Genomic DNA, 17,291 nt, shown 5'->3' on the forward strand with positions numbered 1-17,291 from the left:
ACATTTTGTTAGGCATTGTGCTAGATGCAGTAGATAATAGTAGTAGGCAAAGCAGTCACTGTTATTTCGTCCTGTATCTGTTTATTACTATTATTGATCAACTAAAAAGGGAGAGTAGTTTTTACACTTGAGTTATTTTCAGTGTACTTCTAACAGGTTTTTAAAAGGCTATTAGGTATACCTGTTTAGAAGTATAGTGATTTCAAAGTTCAGAAAATAACAGACCCTTTAATGCTCCAGTCTTCAGGAAACAAGAAGCACTGCAGTTGCTGTAATTATGTAAGATTTTTTTATTTTTTATTTTTTTTGATTAGTAATCTCACTGCAGGTTATGGTTAAAAGTAAGTATAGTGTAATGAGTCCGATACTGTATCTATGTAAGTAAGTCCATTATTGTTTTCCATATAAGGAGAAAGGATAGAGCATTCATGGTTCTAAAGTCAGAAAGAGAATAATAGATTGCAGAAAGTCATTGTAAAGTCAGATATAAAAAGGTTTCACTGAAATTGTTTTATAGTCAGGTTTTCTGCATGTGTAATTATTTGTAACAATGAAATATCTATAAACCAAAGAATTGAAACATAGTTTACTTTTTGTAGTTGCTTTGAATTATGGAATTTATAAGCAGGATCTCCCAAGCCCAGATGAGAAACCTCGGATAGTGGTCTTTGTTGATATGGGACACTCAGCTTTTCAAGTGTCTGCCTGTGCTTTTAACAAGGGAAAATTGAAGGTAAGCATATATTGGAACTGTGTGACCAGATATACGAAGTGTTGAATTTGTTGTGATTTTTAAGCTAATGAGCCTAGACTATTCTTGGTAATGAAGAGCTCTAGGTAAAGATGTCAATATGGAATGTTGCTAAGATTGATCTACATAAAAATGATGTAATTATTTTAGCATGCTTCTAAGTTTTATCTGTGCATAGTAATTAAAAGTAAAGAGTAACTTAGAAATTTAGTGGGTTTTTTTTGTTTTGTTTTGTTAGTATTTTGTAGTTACATTACTTTCAATTGATGAATTTCATGTTATTGTAATTTAAATGAGAAGTTGTGAGCCTGTTAGCCTTCAGTTGTTTAAATAGCAATATTTAGGATTCTAATTACAAATGATGGGAAATGACCAGATTATTTGTTTTAACTAATTTAGGTACTGGGAACAGCTTTTGATCCTTTCCTAGGAGGAAAGAACTTTGATGAAAAGTTAGTGGAACATTTTTGTGCAGAGTTTAAAACTAAGTACAAGTTGGATGCAAAATCCAAAATTCGAGCACTCCTTCGTCTGTATCAGGAATGTGAAAAATTGAAAAAGCTAATGAGCTCTAACAGCACGGACCTACCACTGAATATTGAATGCTTTATGAATGACAAAGATGTTTCAGGAAAGATGAACAGGTGTGTCTTGAATTCTGCAGATGAAATCAATGTAACTTCTTGCTGAAATTATAGCCTACGTGTCACTTGTAACTAGGATTCTTAGCTTACATTTCAGGATCCTGTGCTACATGGCTTATGACTGAAAAGTCAGTGTTTTATCACCATTAGAATTTAGGGGCACTTCTGCAAAGAGGGTTTTCAAAAATATCTTCTAAGTACTCTGATGAGAAAGTTTTTTTGTTTTTGTTCTCCACTTTTTGGTAGTCCTGGATCAATAATTAAATAATAGTTTCATAGATATTTTGATGTGAATGGAAATAAATATTTAAGGTATTGAGAATCAAATCACATAAAACATTTGGGAACTAACATGGCAATTGTAAGAATATTAAAGTAATTTCTTCTAATAATAACTGTAGATCTGATATTTTTCCTAGCCCCTTTCCTGTACCTGTTTTATATATTTACAAAGGAAGAAGGGTTACAAACTATGGTAGCATTTAATTTAGGTTTATCTAGGGTATTTGGAGGGAAGAATGAAAAAGTGTTTCTCTTATTTGCTAAGGTCACAATTTGAAGAACTCTGTGCTGAACTCCTGCAAAAAATAGAAGTACCCCTTTGTTCATTGATGGAACAAACCCAGCTCAAAGTAGAAGATGTGAGTGCTGTTGAGATAGTTGGAGGCACTACACGAATTCCAGCAGTGAAAGAAAAAATTGCCAAATTCTTTGGAAAAGATATTAGCACAACGCTCAATGCCGATGAAGCAGTAGCCAGAGGATGTGCGCTACAGGTATTTTCTCACCCTGCGTGCTCTTGGTGTGCGTTCCTTAAACAGTTCCCACTTGATTTTCATCACGATGGGTAATTTAATAAACAGAGCCTTGTATCTAATTAGACTGCAGAAGGAAGTTACTTTTCAGTGAATCCGTAGGCTGTGGAGGAGACAAGGACATTCAAATCTGGAAGAGCCAATAAACTTTACAAGAACAACTAAGTTGGTGTTTCTCAAACAAGAATTAGAAAAGATATGTTTCTGAGGGGATCATAGAAAACATAGCTGTAAAGCACTAATTAGCAGTGTGGCAGTGACAGTTAATAGTAAAACGGGAGAGAATTAAGTGGGATGTCACAAGGAATAGATTTTCACATGGTTTTAGAAAATAGGGACACTCTTACACCCCAAATTGATTTTTAACCTGCTTATAGAATAAGAAGGCAGCCCAGAAGTATAAAGTTAGTTTAGTGAAGCAAAAGCACCAAACCTAGACATTATTAGTATAATAAAAACATATATTTAGAGTATTAATAGGCAATATGAATAATCAAATAGTTTTAACAAAAGTTAACACATTGGATTAACTGTGATGAAGTTAAAAGGCTTTCTTCCTTTTTTTATAACATAAAATGAGATTCTGTAAACAAAGATCTTCAGAGTGTCTGCCTTACTTAGGAAAAACATGTAGATACTTAGTAATGATACCCTTTGTATTGTTCTAGTATGTTTTATTGGATTTTTGGTTTTTTTCAAAACTTAGTAATGGAATAAGCCTCCTTAACGGATTCCCCCAAATGTTGGAGGTTCTTAGTTTTCTTAAAGCTAATTCTGAGCCCAGTGTGGTGACACACTCCTGTAATCCCAGTGACTCCAAGTCAGGCTGATACATGAGACAGGAGGATCGCAGTCCAAAGCCAGCTTTAGCAATGGCAAGGCGCTAAGCAACTCCCGTCTCCAAATAAAACACAAAATAGGGCTGGAATGAGGCTCAGTGGTTGAGTACTGCTGAGTTCACTCCCCCTCCACCCCCAAAAAAGACCTAATTTTGACATCTCTTTGGAAGGATATCATACTAATTAGGTATTTGGTTCATCTATTTATGATTTTTATATACTTTGTCTAAATGTGAACCTTCCACCTGACTTGGATGTTATTGGTCCCAATTTTGAAATTATTCATTTCATTCATAAAACTACTAGAAAATATGAACATTTTTAGTTTTACCCTTTTCAGTTTTGTTTGGTTCTTTGTAGTACTGGGGATTGAACCCCTGCTCTACCACTGAGCAACATCTCTAGCCCTTTTTTATTTTATATTTTGAGAAAGGGTAAAAGTTGCCCTGGCTGGTCTCTTGAAATAATCCGCCTACTTTAGCGTCTCAAGTAATTGCTACCACTCCTTAGACCTCTTTTCAGTTTTTAAACATTTGAAAAGCAATATGGACAGAATTGTCTGTGTATTTACACATTCCATTGTGCATCTACACATTCAAAAGAAAAACAGCTTTTAAGTGACATTGCTATAAGCAAGGCATTTTTTGGAAAAAAATTTTTTTTTAATCGTATAAAGCTTGGTATTGATTAACATTTACTGTCCTAAGGTATGATTTGCCTAGTGGTTGGCATAGTATTTGGGTAGTAAATAAATTATTTGTGCTTAAGATGACATATGCTGTAAGTAGTTTTGAATTTCACCTAAAACCTGTCCATCCCATTAGAATTGAGTTTTATTTTAAAAGATGAGTGGAAATTAATCATAAGCTCATGATAATTCTTTTCATATTTTTCCCTCAAGTGTGCGATCCTTTCCCCAGCATTTAAAGTTAGAGAATTTTCCGTCACAGATGCAGTTCCTTTTCCAATATCTCTGGTCTGGAACCACGACTCAGAAGATACTGAAGGGTATGTAGTAGATGTTGTCTTTAATATATAAAAGGTAAATGAACAAATAACTTTTATGGTGGAGTGCTTACCTGTGATTTTCAACAACCAAATCTATTAAAACATCTCTAATTTTGGTACTTTAAGATAAAATTGACAGATTTTAGAATGTCTCTTCTCTGTTTATATAGCAAAATAAGTTCACATATTTGAAATACTGAGTATTTTTTCCTTTCTTCTCTAGTGTTCATGAAGTGTTTAGTCGAAACCATGCTGCTCCTTTCTCCAAAGTTCTCACCTTCTTGAGAAGGGGGCCTTTTGAGCTAGAAGCTTTCTATTCTGATCCACTAGGAGTCCCATATCCAGAAGCAAAAATAGGTAAGAAGTTAATTCTATATATTTTGCTCTTTGAGTTGAAGATGTAGCTTACCATTCAGTGTAGACACTTAAATGTTTTCTTAGTAATATTCAGTGAAAGAGAATTCCATGTGAAAACATTTTCAGTTTAGAATCATGTTGATGGTGAAATGGGTTCATTTTACTGATCGCCACACTGGCCTATACAGATATGATGACTTGCATGTTCTGTTGTGTTCAAGTAATGATTGAGGAACATGTCAGGTATTTTCCTACTTCTAACGTAGGCCATACTTAAAAGGATTACTGGTTACTTTTACTGTTAACCTTCTTTTTTTATTTTATTTTTATTTTTTTAGTAGTAGTTGGACACAATACATTTATTTGTTTGCTTATTTATATATGGTGCTGAGGATCAAAACCAGGGCCCTGCACGTGCTAGGCAAGTGCTCTACCCCTGAGCAACAATCCCAGCTTCTACTGTTAACCTTTCTTCTAGGTGAAATTTATTTCAGGTTGACACTTCCAATGCAGAATATCACTCAGCTTGTTAAGGATTTTGTGCTGTAACCTTTTCTAGAGAAGCATTTTTCTTTGGGGGATTGGACACTGTCCATCCACTTTTGCTCATAGTAAATTCTGTCTATTTCCCAGACTGCAGATAAAATTTGCAGTATTGCTAGGTCCTCTTTAGGGTTTAACCTTGCCCTCATCCCTTTTTTTGAAGAAACTCTTTGAAGGGTTCAACCTGACCAGTTGTGTTTTATTTCTTGACTAAAGACTAAAATGTTCTGACCCACAGTTTGTTTTATTTTTAAACATTTGTCACAAATTTATTGGTAGCAAAATAGCATGAGAAATTATACTGTAAGATTTTGGTAGGTTGAATTCTGTGCATTAATTTTCCATTGTGCAGAAGATAAAATCTAACCTTTAAATTTGGCATATCTAATTTTTCATGTTTACCCAAACTGAAAACCTTGTACACATGAAAAGAGCCATGTTACATCCCACTCTCCTGAGAGTCTTCTTGGATGTCCGAGAGTAAATGTTACTTCCTGAACTAGTGATGTGACAGTTGATCAAGGTCAAGTCTGGCATCTTTCACTGACCTAGTAATTAAATCTGTAACTTTCTGTGTTTTTGTGTAGATAGCACCTTAAATTTAATACTCAACTAATTTGATGCTTTGCACATAATAGCTTCATACTACTTCCCAAAAGTTCAGTGGTATCTGTAATAACCATACTATTGCTGGAGATGATAAACACTTGGTTCTGTAGTAAAGTGCTCATTTAGAAATTAACTTGGTCCTCAGAAATCATCGATGGTTAGGTAACTTGTTGCAGGTCACACAAGCAGGATTCACTCTAAAGCATTAACTAAATAAAGATGTGGAATCATTCTATTATATATAATAATTTTAGGCATTGATACAAGTTTTAGCTTGCTTTCCATATTTAAAATATTTGTTTTTTTAATCAGAAAAATAGTATTTGCTAAAAGACATCATGGGATTAAAAATCAGCATATATGTTAAACCTGAAAAATTTTCAAGTCTTGTTTGTGCTTATCCATCTACAGAAATTGGATAGAAGGAAACAGAAATTACTTTTCATTACTGTTATCTGAAACCCATACCTGCCTAGTATATGCTTGAATAGCCAAGAGAAGACCCTTCCCTGTGAGATTTTATTTCAAGACTAATCTTAAGAATTGTATGTATGCTGTGCAATTAATACATGTATTTTGAGATCATAGTACCTTATAGGTTGGGTCAAGGGAGAAGATTTTGAAATTGTACTTCTAAGCTATATTTCTTAGCATTTGCCTACTGAATAGAGGTTTAGGTTGAACTCTAAAACTGTCTTATTTTTTTTTTTGTTTTAGGACGCTTTGTAGTTCAGAATGTTTCTGCACAGAAGGATGGAGAAAAATCTAGAGTGAAAGTCAAAGTGCGAGTCAACACCCATGGCATTTTTACCATCTCTACAGCATCTATGGTGGAGAAAGTCCCAACGGAGGAGAATGAAGTATCTTCTGTTGAAACAGACATGGAGTGTCCAAATCAGAGACCACCAGAAAACTTGGACACTGATGTAAGTTAGCTGATAAATCTTTGCATTTGAATATAGAATGGACTTAATTCTGAGCTGTCAGAGAAGGGTCAAAATGTTTTTCTCTTCATGAATAATTTTGATCAGAATTTTCTGTAATAATAGTTCGCCAGTTTATGGTAATATACAAGAATTTAGGGTATTATGATTAAGTTCTTTATAACTGAATTTAAAATAACTGATATATAATTTAATTGAAGTAAAGTTTCCTTAGTTTTTTTTTAAGACTATACATTAAGTCAAATGTCGCCTGATGGATATCAAAAAAAGACTATTACTAAAATCTATTTGGCAGAGTTGTAAAGCTGAAAAAGAAAATGTTTTTAATTGTATGGCAAATTTGTCTTTGGTGTTCCAGAACTTGTTTATTTCTGGGCTTTAATTAGAAATCACTTTAATGAACAGGTAGTGTAGTGTTTTGGTTAAGATAAGGGGCAGTGTTGGTATCAAGCGGTCACTGTTAAATCATTCCCACAACATTGAAGCAACATCTAAACCTTAGTTTTAGTCTCATCTAGAAACTCTTTACAGTAATGAGTTGTATGGCTAGTGTCACGTACTGTCTCAGTCTCATAGTACCTTTTGGATATCAGTGGTGCCTTGCTTCTCAGTACTTCAGTGTCTGCTTTAGATTTTTGAAGCTTTGAAAGAAAAATATGGGTGACTTCAAGATTAGACAGAAAATGTTAACTTAGAATTTTAAGCTTCTCCCAAAGATCATAACAAGCACTGATTGTTCAGAGATGGGGGCTACTACAGAAAGATCGGAAAATTAGTAGGCTTCATTTTTCTTCCTTTTAGCAGAGTTTTAATCAGGATTGGTAACATGTAGCATGTAGCATTTATTCTTTATCCTAAAGAGTCTTTGAGGTACAAATGTCTGAGTCATAAGATGAAAGTGGGATGGAGCGGGTCTCATCTCTGTAAGCTGAATGATAAGCCCTGGAATAACTGACAGTTGGCCATTTTATGAAGCTATTTACTAAATGGAAATAGAGGTAATGTCGATGCATGACGGCTGCTGGTGAAACTAGGTTTTGGAAATCTTGTTTCTGGGAAAGAGGCCTTGAGTGGAAAGCCTGTTGCCTGTGCTTCTGAGAACTAATATCTGTATACAGTTAGGTGAAAGTTTCTTGGAGGGGAGTTCTTGATTGTCACCATCAGTCAAATGCTTAGCTGTGTTACTTAACTGTATTAACTGCTGTCATTCACAGAATTTCTTACAGGTTAAAATTTTCTAAGAAGTTTCCGGGTATTTTGTGTTTGTTTTGCTTTTATCCAGTACTTTTTCTGCCCACCTGTTATGAGTTCAGAAATTGAGTGTACTGTCTTTGGTGCCCTGTGACTTTATAAATTCATACAAGTACACCTGCTTTCTACATCCTTTGTGCCTGGGCTTTCATTTCAGAAAAATATCCAGCAAGACAACAGTGAAGCTGGAACACAGCCCCAGGTACAAACTGATGGTCAACAAACCTCACAGTCTCCCCCTTCACCTGAACTTACCTCAGAAGAAAACAAAATCCCAGATGCTGACAAAGTGAGTGACTCTTCTAGTTCATTCCATTAGACGATGTTGCAACATGTAATCATTAATGATATTAAATCTGAAGTTTTAAGAGCAAGCTCCAAATGATTTTATTCTGTGTAGATTTTTTTCTGTTCATTTTCTGTGTTATTCATCTAAAACCAGATATAGAGGTACTCAAGCTCAGCTAGGGAAATTGAATATTCTGCTTTAGACCTAAAAGTGTCTCTTGATTAACTGCTACTCCAAGTAACAAGAGACTAATGCAAAGTGTTGTCTTCTAAAGGGTGGAGAGGTATTTGCTAAGGCCAAAGGCAGAAAGATACATCCCACTGTGGATGATCAGTCTCACTTGAATTAATCAGATGATAAATACATGGGCTATAGGAGTTAAATCTTTTTTCTCCTTTCAAGTTATCTGTCAAATTTGAGTAATTAAATAACCAGATTGCAAAGAAATTATTCTTCCCTTCTTCCACATAGGTATTGGAAGCTAAATTAAATAGTTGTATAGTATCCCTTGAAAATGACAGCTTCTAATCAAGCTTATGGTCTGATGGATATCGAGAAATAAACACCCTTTTACTTTGCAGAAGTTCATTCTCTCCAGGTGGCATGTGAATTACCAGTCTATTGTTGGTAGTTTGGATTTTCTTCCTTTCTGAAGATAAGGTGTTTTTGTTTTTGTTTTTTTTAACTCTGGCACATCACAGAATATTTTGTAGGGGTAAAGATGAATTTTATATGAAATAACAGTTTCCAGTTTTTAATTTGCTGTGATTAATCTCCGGGGCTCTTAATATGCTCTGTAGGTTCTGACTGATTTCTAACAACTGCTGCCTTTTTCCCCTGTTAACAAGTCATGTGGTGATGGGTGATTATTTGGAAAAACACCTACTTAATTTCAACTAATCCCCTAGATTAGAGTTGAGCATTAACTAGCTTGTGCTGATAAATAGTCTCAGTACCTGTCTAGCAGATGGAATTGGGTAAAATCTTGTGTTCTTAGTGGTAGGTGGGGTCACAGTCTTAGCCCTTTAGAACATTATCACACTCACTTGGAGTTTCCTCTTCCGTTCTGTGTTGGGATGCCATTTTGTGATTATCTTGGTTTCGTGGGTAGTTGGTTTGTTTTGTTCTGCCTTCCCTTTACTCAGCTGCCATTTGTGTCCTGTCATCTATTTTGTTCCCTGAGGATCTGTTGCATTCGTGTGTCTTGCCGGGTTTGGGGATCATCTGATTCACTTTTCCTTCTTGTGGATTATGCCCTCAGCGTGCTCACTACATGAGGGGTCGAATATCCACTGGAAGGAAGAAGACCTAGGCCCACAGGTGGCTGACTAGAACAAGTGATTCAGCTTATGGCATTTAGTGGATAAGTGATCTCTAAGGAATGCCGGAACATGAGTCTGGCAGACGTGATTATAGTGCCATCAATAATTTTAGTCAAGTTATTGACCATCCTAGTCCCAGTTTCTTGAGTCAAGTGCTTACTGTTTTAATGTCCTCTATAACATGAATCATCTCATGACAGTGATTATTGTATCTCGTGGGCCGTGCTTTTCCCATTTTCCAGTTCTAGCCATTTGGATACATGTTGTACACCTTGGTTATCATCTAATTTGTTTTATGGTCGAATCTTCTCAATTATGTTGTTTGTCATTTGTGGCAGGAAATGTGCTATGCACCTGAAGAAATGGAAATACATAGAAAAGGCTTGGAAAATTGAATGTCCCAGGAAATACTTCTTTAGCCCTGTATTTACATATTTTGAAAAATCTACAGTATCTGTTATCTGAAAAGCATGGGATTTGGGGTTTTAGAATATCCGCACTATTTCGTATACATGATGAAATATTTGGGGGATAGGACTCAAATCGAACACTAAATATGTGTTTCATATATACTTAATACCTGTAGCCTAAAGTTAATTATATTCAGTATTTGAAGTGCATCTGTTTTGACTGACTTGTCACATGAAATCAACTATGGAATTTTCCACTTGTGGCAGGCATCATGTGGATACTGAAAGAGTTTCAGATTTTGAAACTTCAGATTAGGGATGTTCAGTATTATTTGCATCATCATCCTATTCAGATTAGGGATCAGTTCAGATTAGGGATGTTCAGCCTGTATTATTTGCATCATCATCCTACTCATTACTTTAAAACTTTTCAGAATGTCTTGTCACTTTGCAGAATTGCTAAGGAATCACATAACTCAAAGGCAAATGGTGGAAATAATACAAATATGTGTCTACATAATGAATTTTTAAAGGCATTCAGTGTAGTGCTAATACTGGAATATAGTGACCAAAATACAATGTTAGGAATTGAGTAAATCTTAACATCAAAAAAGTAAAGGTAAAAAGTTTGTTATTGTCAGATTCTAGACTATAAAGTTACTGGTAATTTAAAAATTTTAACTATTGAGATTCACAAACCTGCTTTAAAAGGATTGGAAAGTAAAGACCTGTGTAGAAAAACATTAACAGCAAAGATTTAAGAAGAAAAAAAACATTTGCAAAGGTTTAAGAAGGAAAAAAAAATCCCAATCTATAAAGGAGGGCGTATTTAAGTTTACTTCAAGCCCTGATTTAAAATGGGCAGTTTGGAATAGATAATCTTGGTGATTTTAGGGATTTTGTTTTATCAGTAAGTACGAGGATTTTTGTTTTTCAAGAATTGTTTAAGAATTTTTCCATTTCTTTTTTCTACCTCTTCCCAAGGCAAATGAAAAGAAAGTTGACCAGCCTCCAGAAGCTAAAAAACCCAAAATAAAGGTGGTGAATGTAGAACTACCTATTGAAGCCAACCTGGTCTGGCAGTTAGGGAAGGACCTTCTTAACATGTATATTGAGACAGAAGTAAGTACTAAATCCTTTTTATTTTGGAGTATATGTATCTGTTTTGGCCCTGTTACTACTCATTGCTAATTGATAAAGGGTTACAATTCTTTCCCATATCTCAAGTTTTATATGGTTTTAGGGATGAAATAAAAATCAATGAATTTGCATACTTAATTGAGCTCCTGGGTTGTTGTTCTTCCTGTAAGATTGCCTCTGTTCTTTTGAAGAAATTGGATGAGACTATCCCAGCACAGAGTGCATGTAGTAGAGTGGAATCTAGTCCACATGAAATAATTCTGTTAACAACATTTGGTGCTTTTTTGTAGTCTGAAACTCTAGGATTCTGTGTAAATGATATATAATATGTAAATAATATACCCTTTTACTGAGTTGGAGCATCATGATTAGAAATCTTACCAGTAAATTACAGTCTATTTACATTTTTAAATGTAGTGCAAAGTGGTGTGATCATACATGGCTGGTATTAATTCCAACACGGTACAACCATACAGGAAGACAAAATTGTATTTATTATATGCTAAAAAGGAAACAACTTCACACTAGAGTTGGGGCCAGGATGTAGCTCAGTGGTGGAGCACTTGTCTACCATGTGCAAGGAAGGTCCTGGGTTCCATCTCCAACACCATAAAAATAACAACTGTTATTAACTAGTTAAAAAATTAACTTGGTTATTGCAAGATCATAATAACCCTTTCTGTTTGCTGACAGGGGAAGATGATAATGCAGGATAAATTGGAAAAAGAAAGAAATGATGCTAAAAATGCAGTGGAGGAATATGTGTATGAGTTCAGGGACAAGCTGTGTGGACCATATGAAAAATTTATATGTGAGCAAGTAAGTTTTAGAGCTGTTTTATTCAGATAGTCTCATGTAAAGTGTTTATAATCAGATTCTGACATTTATACTTCTAGGTTATGTAACTTCAGCTTTTCAAAAATAGAAATTAATACAAAAGTAGAAATTATGTAAACAAAGTTGTAGAGAAGCAAGGCTCTCTAGTGTCGAGCAGTTTCATGTTATTCTGGTTTACCCCGGCGAGTTTAGTAACTTGCTTTTACCATCCATAAGAGAACCTGTCACATATTCACTTCACTTCTGTGGCATCTCAGTTACAGAGGCTAAAAAGATAAAGAAGGTAACCCTTGTTTCAAAGGCCTCAGGCCTTTTTATCAGGGTTTTAGAGGACTTGCCCGGCCGTTCACCGTGTCATCAGCATCATTGCTCTTCTTAGCCCTTTGCCCTCTTCCTGGTCAGTGTGGCTCTGAGTAAATCCCAGAAGCACGACTAGGAAGGAGGAGACTTTAAAATAGTGTGAGGGGTTAATTCTGAAGTACTAGTCTGAAGGTCTGTGGGCTTTTCTAGTGTAGTTCACTTCTTGGCTCTGCCCTGGCATTTCCTGGGGTTTTTACATTGGGATTCTGAACTAGGGGTGACCCAGCAAGCTACGTCTCAGGAGGCTAGAAGTACATACCTCGTATGAATAGGTTGGTAATGATCTTTTTAAATGTGTTCAGTGATTGGATTAATAACTGGTATAGCTTCCCTTTCAATATTTGAGAGTTTGGGAAGTGAATAGAAAATGAATAATTGAGACATCATTGTTTTGGAGAATAATCACATAATTGCTCATTTATAACCAGTGTAGTTCAATATATCAATTGCCTAATATAAATTGCCTAAAAATGGGCTTCTAAGATGCAGTATGTTAAGTTAGGAGACTGGTTACCAAAAACACTGAAAAGTCCCTATGTCTCCAGACAGAAGCTACACAATAGCTGTGAGTTCCTCATGTCAAATATTGAGAGCTAAACGGAGTGTTGGCATTTTTCAGTGAAGGGAGGCCAGGCTAACTCGAGTGAGTGTCTTCCTGGATGAGGAGCTGACTGGTCTTCAGTGTTTCTTGGATGCTTTTTGTTTTGTTGTAAAGACTCCTGAAGCGGGACTGCCTCTAATCTTGTGTTTTCCTTATAAGGAACATCAAAATTTTTTGAGACTCCTCACGGAGACTGAGGACTGGCTCTATGAAGAAGGAGAGGACCAGGCTAAGCAAGCATATGTTGACAAGTTGGAAGAGTTGATGGTAGGCTGTTCTCCCCTAAAAAGGTGGTACTTGTGTTATAAACAACAGATGTGTAAAGTACAATTGTAGCAACTATTAATTTATTGTATTTTATATTAGAAAATTGGCACACCAGTTAAAGTCCGATTTCAAGAAGCTGAAGAACGACCAAAATTGTTTGAGGAACTGGGACAGAGGCTGCAGCACTATGCCAAGATAGCTGCTGACTTCAGAAACAAGGTAGTCCAGCTTTTTGTACATACTGAGGGTTAACTTGGATTCTGATAAGCTAGCATTTAGGCTGAGCAGTTTTGATCAAAGGTTAAATATTCATAAGTGAGGAAATTTTGGTATTTGAGACCAGGTAGTAGATTTGAACTTTGTGGAAAATTGGGGCAAATTGAATTTTTTTTTTACTATTAAATATGTAATTTTATAGTGTATATTTTTTTCTGTTTAGGATGAGAAATATAACCATATTGATGAATCTGAAATGAAAAAGGTTGAGAAGTCAGTTAACGAGGTAATGGAGTGGATGAACAGTATCATGAATGCTCAGGCCAAGAAGAGTCTTGACCAGGATCCAGTTGTACGGGCTCATGAAATAAAAGCAAAAGTCAAGGTAAGTGTTAATGTCTCTTACAGATTTCGTAAGACGGACTTTCTTAGTTCATTATTGCTATCACAAAATTTAGATGGCTTCATAGATTTCAGTTGAGTTGCATTTATTGATTGAGTTCAACTGTGTGTGTGTAGAGTTCATGTCACGTGTCAACAGTTTTTCTAGGACTTAAAACATTCTGTATACAAAGTAATATCCCCGCCTCTGTGGCACTCATGTTCTTAGGGCAGGAGGACCAGTAGTACCAGGTACATGACCTGTTAGATGGTGTTACATGCTGAGGGGGGAAATGAAGAAGGGTGTTTCAGTCGGCATTTGTGCTGCTGTGACTAAAGGATCTGACCAGAACAACTATGAGGAGGAAGCGTTTATTTGAGGGCTCATGGTTTTAGAGGTCTTAGTCCTTAGAAAGCTGGCTCCATTCCTCAGGGCTCAAGGTGAGGCTGAACATCATGTCAGGAGAGAGTAGCAGAGGGAAGCAGCTCACATCATGGTGATCAAGAAGCAGAGACTCCACTTGCCAGATAAAAATATACTCCAAAGCCACCATCCTCTAGCCACACCCTACCTTTCAATTAATCTCATCAGGGATCAATTCACTGATTGGGTTAAGACTCTAACAACCCATTCATTTCTCCTCTGAACCTTCCTGTGTTGTTCCACACGTGAGTTTTTGGAAGACACTTTAGGGTAAAGAAGGGCTAGGAAATCCCAGAAGAATGCCCACTTTTCTTTTGATTGGACTGCGAGCTATATGGTTTGGGGCAAGTGTAATAAAATGAAATTCTTATATGGATAATTGGAATTAATAGAAAAATACTGGGTCAGGTATTTGGAGAAATAATTAAAAGTAAACTGATAGGATCCGAGTAAATCTGATTATTTGTTTTCTTAGGAATTGAACAATGCTTGTGAGCCTGTTGTAACACAACCAAAACCAAAAATTGAATCACCCAAACTGGAAAGAACTCCAAACGGCCCAAATATTGATAAAAAGGAAGAAGATTTAGAAGGCAAAAATAATTTTGGTGCTGAACCTCCACATCAGAATGGTGAATGTTACCCTAATGAGAAAAGCTCTGTCAATATGGACTTGGACTAGGTGACATTAAATCGACATATTCCTTCAATTAATGAAATATTTTTGTCATAGTATGTGATTCTACATAACATACTGAGACTATTTATATTTTCTTTTTTAAGGATGTCTAGAGATTTTGTGTATTATATGGAAAAGAAAAAAGCTTAAGTCTGTAGTCTTTATGATCCTAAAAGGGAAAATTGCCTTGGTAACTTTGAGATTCCTGTGGAATTGTGAATTCATACTAAGCTTCTGTGCAGTATTACCATTTGCATCACTGAGGATGAAACTGACTTCTGTCTTTTGGAGAAACAAAACTGTACTGCTTATTCAAGAGGGCTGGGATTAAAATCTAAGCATTTGTTCTGCCAAGGTAGTTTTCTTGCATTTTGCTCTCCATTTCAGCATGTGTGTGGGTGTGGATGTTTATAAACAAGACTAAGTCTGATTTTATAAGGGCTTTCAAAAATTAATTCTGTCCAATAGAATGATTTTGCTTTCATTATTAAAAAATCCAGTGAATAACAAAGCTAGTGAAATGTGTTTAGCAGCATGCAAAACAAAAACTTAAAAGTTCTCTCATTACACAGTACATTGTCATGTGAAGGCGTGAAATGGAAGAAATGTTGATCCTGTTGTAACTGATTGTGAAAACTTTATGAGCTTTAAAATAAAGTTCATCCTATGGTGTCATTTCTAAACTGTTAGTTTTGTCACTGACTTAAAAATGGGATAAGAGAAGAAAAGTATGAATTATTGTATCAGAAATTAAGTTACTTACTATAAATATTTCTCCTTTAAATGAAAATCACTTTCTCCTGCAAGAAAAGTAGCATCTGTTTATCACATTTAAAATTTCTTAAAAAAACTGACTCTTTTGTGTGTGTGAATATTTATTATACATGATGGTCATGATGGTGGTTTTTTGTTTTGGTACCAGGGAACAAACCCAGAGGTGCTTAACAACTAAGTCTCATCCCCAACGCCCCCCCCCCCTTTTTTTTTTTTGAGACCTTGTCTCACTAAGTTGCTGAGGCTGGCTTCAAACCTATGATCCTCCTACCTTAGCTTCCCAAGCCACAAAGATTACAGGCATGCACAACAAGATCCAGCAAGGGGGTGTTTTAAAAAGACCAAATATCGGAAGAGTTTTCAGTAAGTATAGTTCAGCATTATAATTTCACAGCTGGATGAATTCCATTATTAAAATTATTTTAACCAATCCCACTATTGTTGGATTTAGGTATTTCTCAATTTTGCTATTCTAAATATCGCTGCAGTGAATCTTGTCTATCTGGTCATTTTCTAAGGACAAAGTTGAAGTGTTGCATGTGGTGGGAAGCAGACACCTACTTCTAGGTTAGATGACCATGCCATGGTGTGCAGTGTGTGCTACTTACTAAAGTCAACTCTCCCTTATCTTGTAACTATAGCCAGTCTCTCATAACTACTTCATCATGTAATTCACGTAAAACAGAATAACTAATCTTCAAAACAAGCAATGAGGTTTAGGAGTTATAGGATGACACTGAAATAACCCCAAATCATCTACTCAAAATTTAAAAACCTATGCCTCTAGGCCAAGCAACTGGTCATATATGTGTCTGATGTAAGTTCTTGTTTCATTTTTTTAATGTACATTAATATATACTCAGATTAATACTTTACCCAGTGTAAAAATAGATTATTAGTTCTGACCACAGCTGGGAAGCTTACTGTTAACCATTTAGTCACGGTGGCAAAATAGTTGAGAAAATCAGCTTTAAAAAAAGGATTTTTCTGGCTCAAAGAATCCTATGGTCACATGGCCCTATTGCCTTTGAGTCTGTGGCAAGGCAGAGTCATGGGAGCAGCTCGGGTCCCCATGTACACTCTTCAAAGGCCACCCCCAGTGACCTAACTTCCATAAGGCCCCACCATATTAAAAGTTGTGCCACTTCCCAATAGCATGGACAGGCTGGAACCAAGCCTTGGCTGCAAGACAGCAGTCCTGTAGGATCCAGAATTGTAACAAAAAAGGTTTTTACAAAACTGGATGCATGATGGGCTGGGGTTGTGGCTCAGTGGTAGAGCGCTTACCTAGCACATGGGAGGCACTGGGTTTGATCCCCAGTACCACATAAAAATAAATAAAGGTATTTTAAAAAATACCATTTTTAAAACAAAAAAACTGAATAGATGAGAAGATGTCCGAATTTTATTATGCATGACAATCCAAAATAGGATCTGATGATAATGAAGGAAGAATCTGGCCTAAATTAGTCCTTGTTAAATGTTAGAAACTGAAGTATTGCTTCTCTGTGAAGATGAATTAGTGTTTCAAAAAAATGACAACTGGCTATAGTTTGGAGAACTCAGAACTGCATTTTGGGATGCGGGGAAAAATATATCCTCATGTGGGTGATAACAATATCACTGGCTCAATTGTGATGTGTAGTTACCACCTAGAATCCCCCAGATGTATGCCAGTTTATATAAATGCTCTGCTTAGAAAAGGATTCAATTTTGTATTTAATTTTCAAAATTTCTAAAAATAGTTCTAAAAATGGCCAGTCATTTTAGTAACCACAGTAAACACAATTGAACTTGTAGTCTTGTCCTTCCTGACTATGGACTACTTGT

General features: G+C 35.7%; 1 protein-coding gene across 2 annotated transcripts in view; it reads left to right on the forward strand.

Annotated features, from left to right (window-relative positions):
- Hsph1 (heat shock protein family H (Hsp110) member 1) overlaps positions 1 to 15,370 on the forward strand; it is a 23,163-nt gene extending 7,793 nt beyond the window's left edge. The window contains exons 6-18 of one of the 2 annotated variants that reach the window (XM_005317072.4): positions 600 to 733; positions 1,151 to 1,395; positions 1,943 to 2,171; positions 3,951 to 4,057; positions 4,281 to 4,414; positions 6,284 to 6,492; positions 7,919 to 8,050; positions 10,767 to 10,904; positions 11,616 to 11,741; positions 12,880 to 12,987; positions 13,087 to 13,206; positions 13,427 to 13,588; positions 14,484 to 15,370. In XM_005317072.4, coding sequence (XP_005317129.2) covers positions 600 to 733; positions 1,151 to 1,395; positions 1,943 to 2,171; positions 3,951 to 4,057; positions 4,281 to 4,414; positions 6,284 to 6,492; positions 7,919 to 8,050; positions 10,767 to 10,904; positions 11,616 to 11,741; positions 12,880 to 12,987; positions 13,087 to 13,206; positions 13,427 to 13,588; positions 14,484 to 14,690 — 2,051 coding nt within the window. In that variant the 3' untranslated portion in view covers positions 14,691 to 15,370. The remainder of the gene's footprint in view (positions 1 to 599; positions 734 to 1,150; positions 1,396 to 1,942; positions 2,172 to 3,950; positions 4,058 to 4,280; positions 4,415 to 6,283; positions 6,493 to 7,918; positions 8,051 to 10,766; positions 10,905 to 11,615; positions 11,742 to 12,879; positions 12,988 to 13,086; positions 13,207 to 13,426; positions 13,589 to 14,483) is intronic. The other variant, XM_005317073.5, reaches the window with a different exon arrangement.
- The last annotated feature ends 1,921 nt before the right edge of the window (positions 15,371 to 17,291 follow it).

This window comes from Ictidomys tridecemlineatus, chromosome 6, assembly GCF_052094955.1.
Source record: "Ictidomys tridecemlineatus isolate mIctTri1 chromosome 6, mIctTri1.hap1, whole genome shotgun sequence".
Taxonomy (NCBI): Eukaryota; Metazoa; Chordata; class Mammalia; order Rodentia; family Sciuridae; genus Ictidomys; species Ictidomys tridecemlineatus.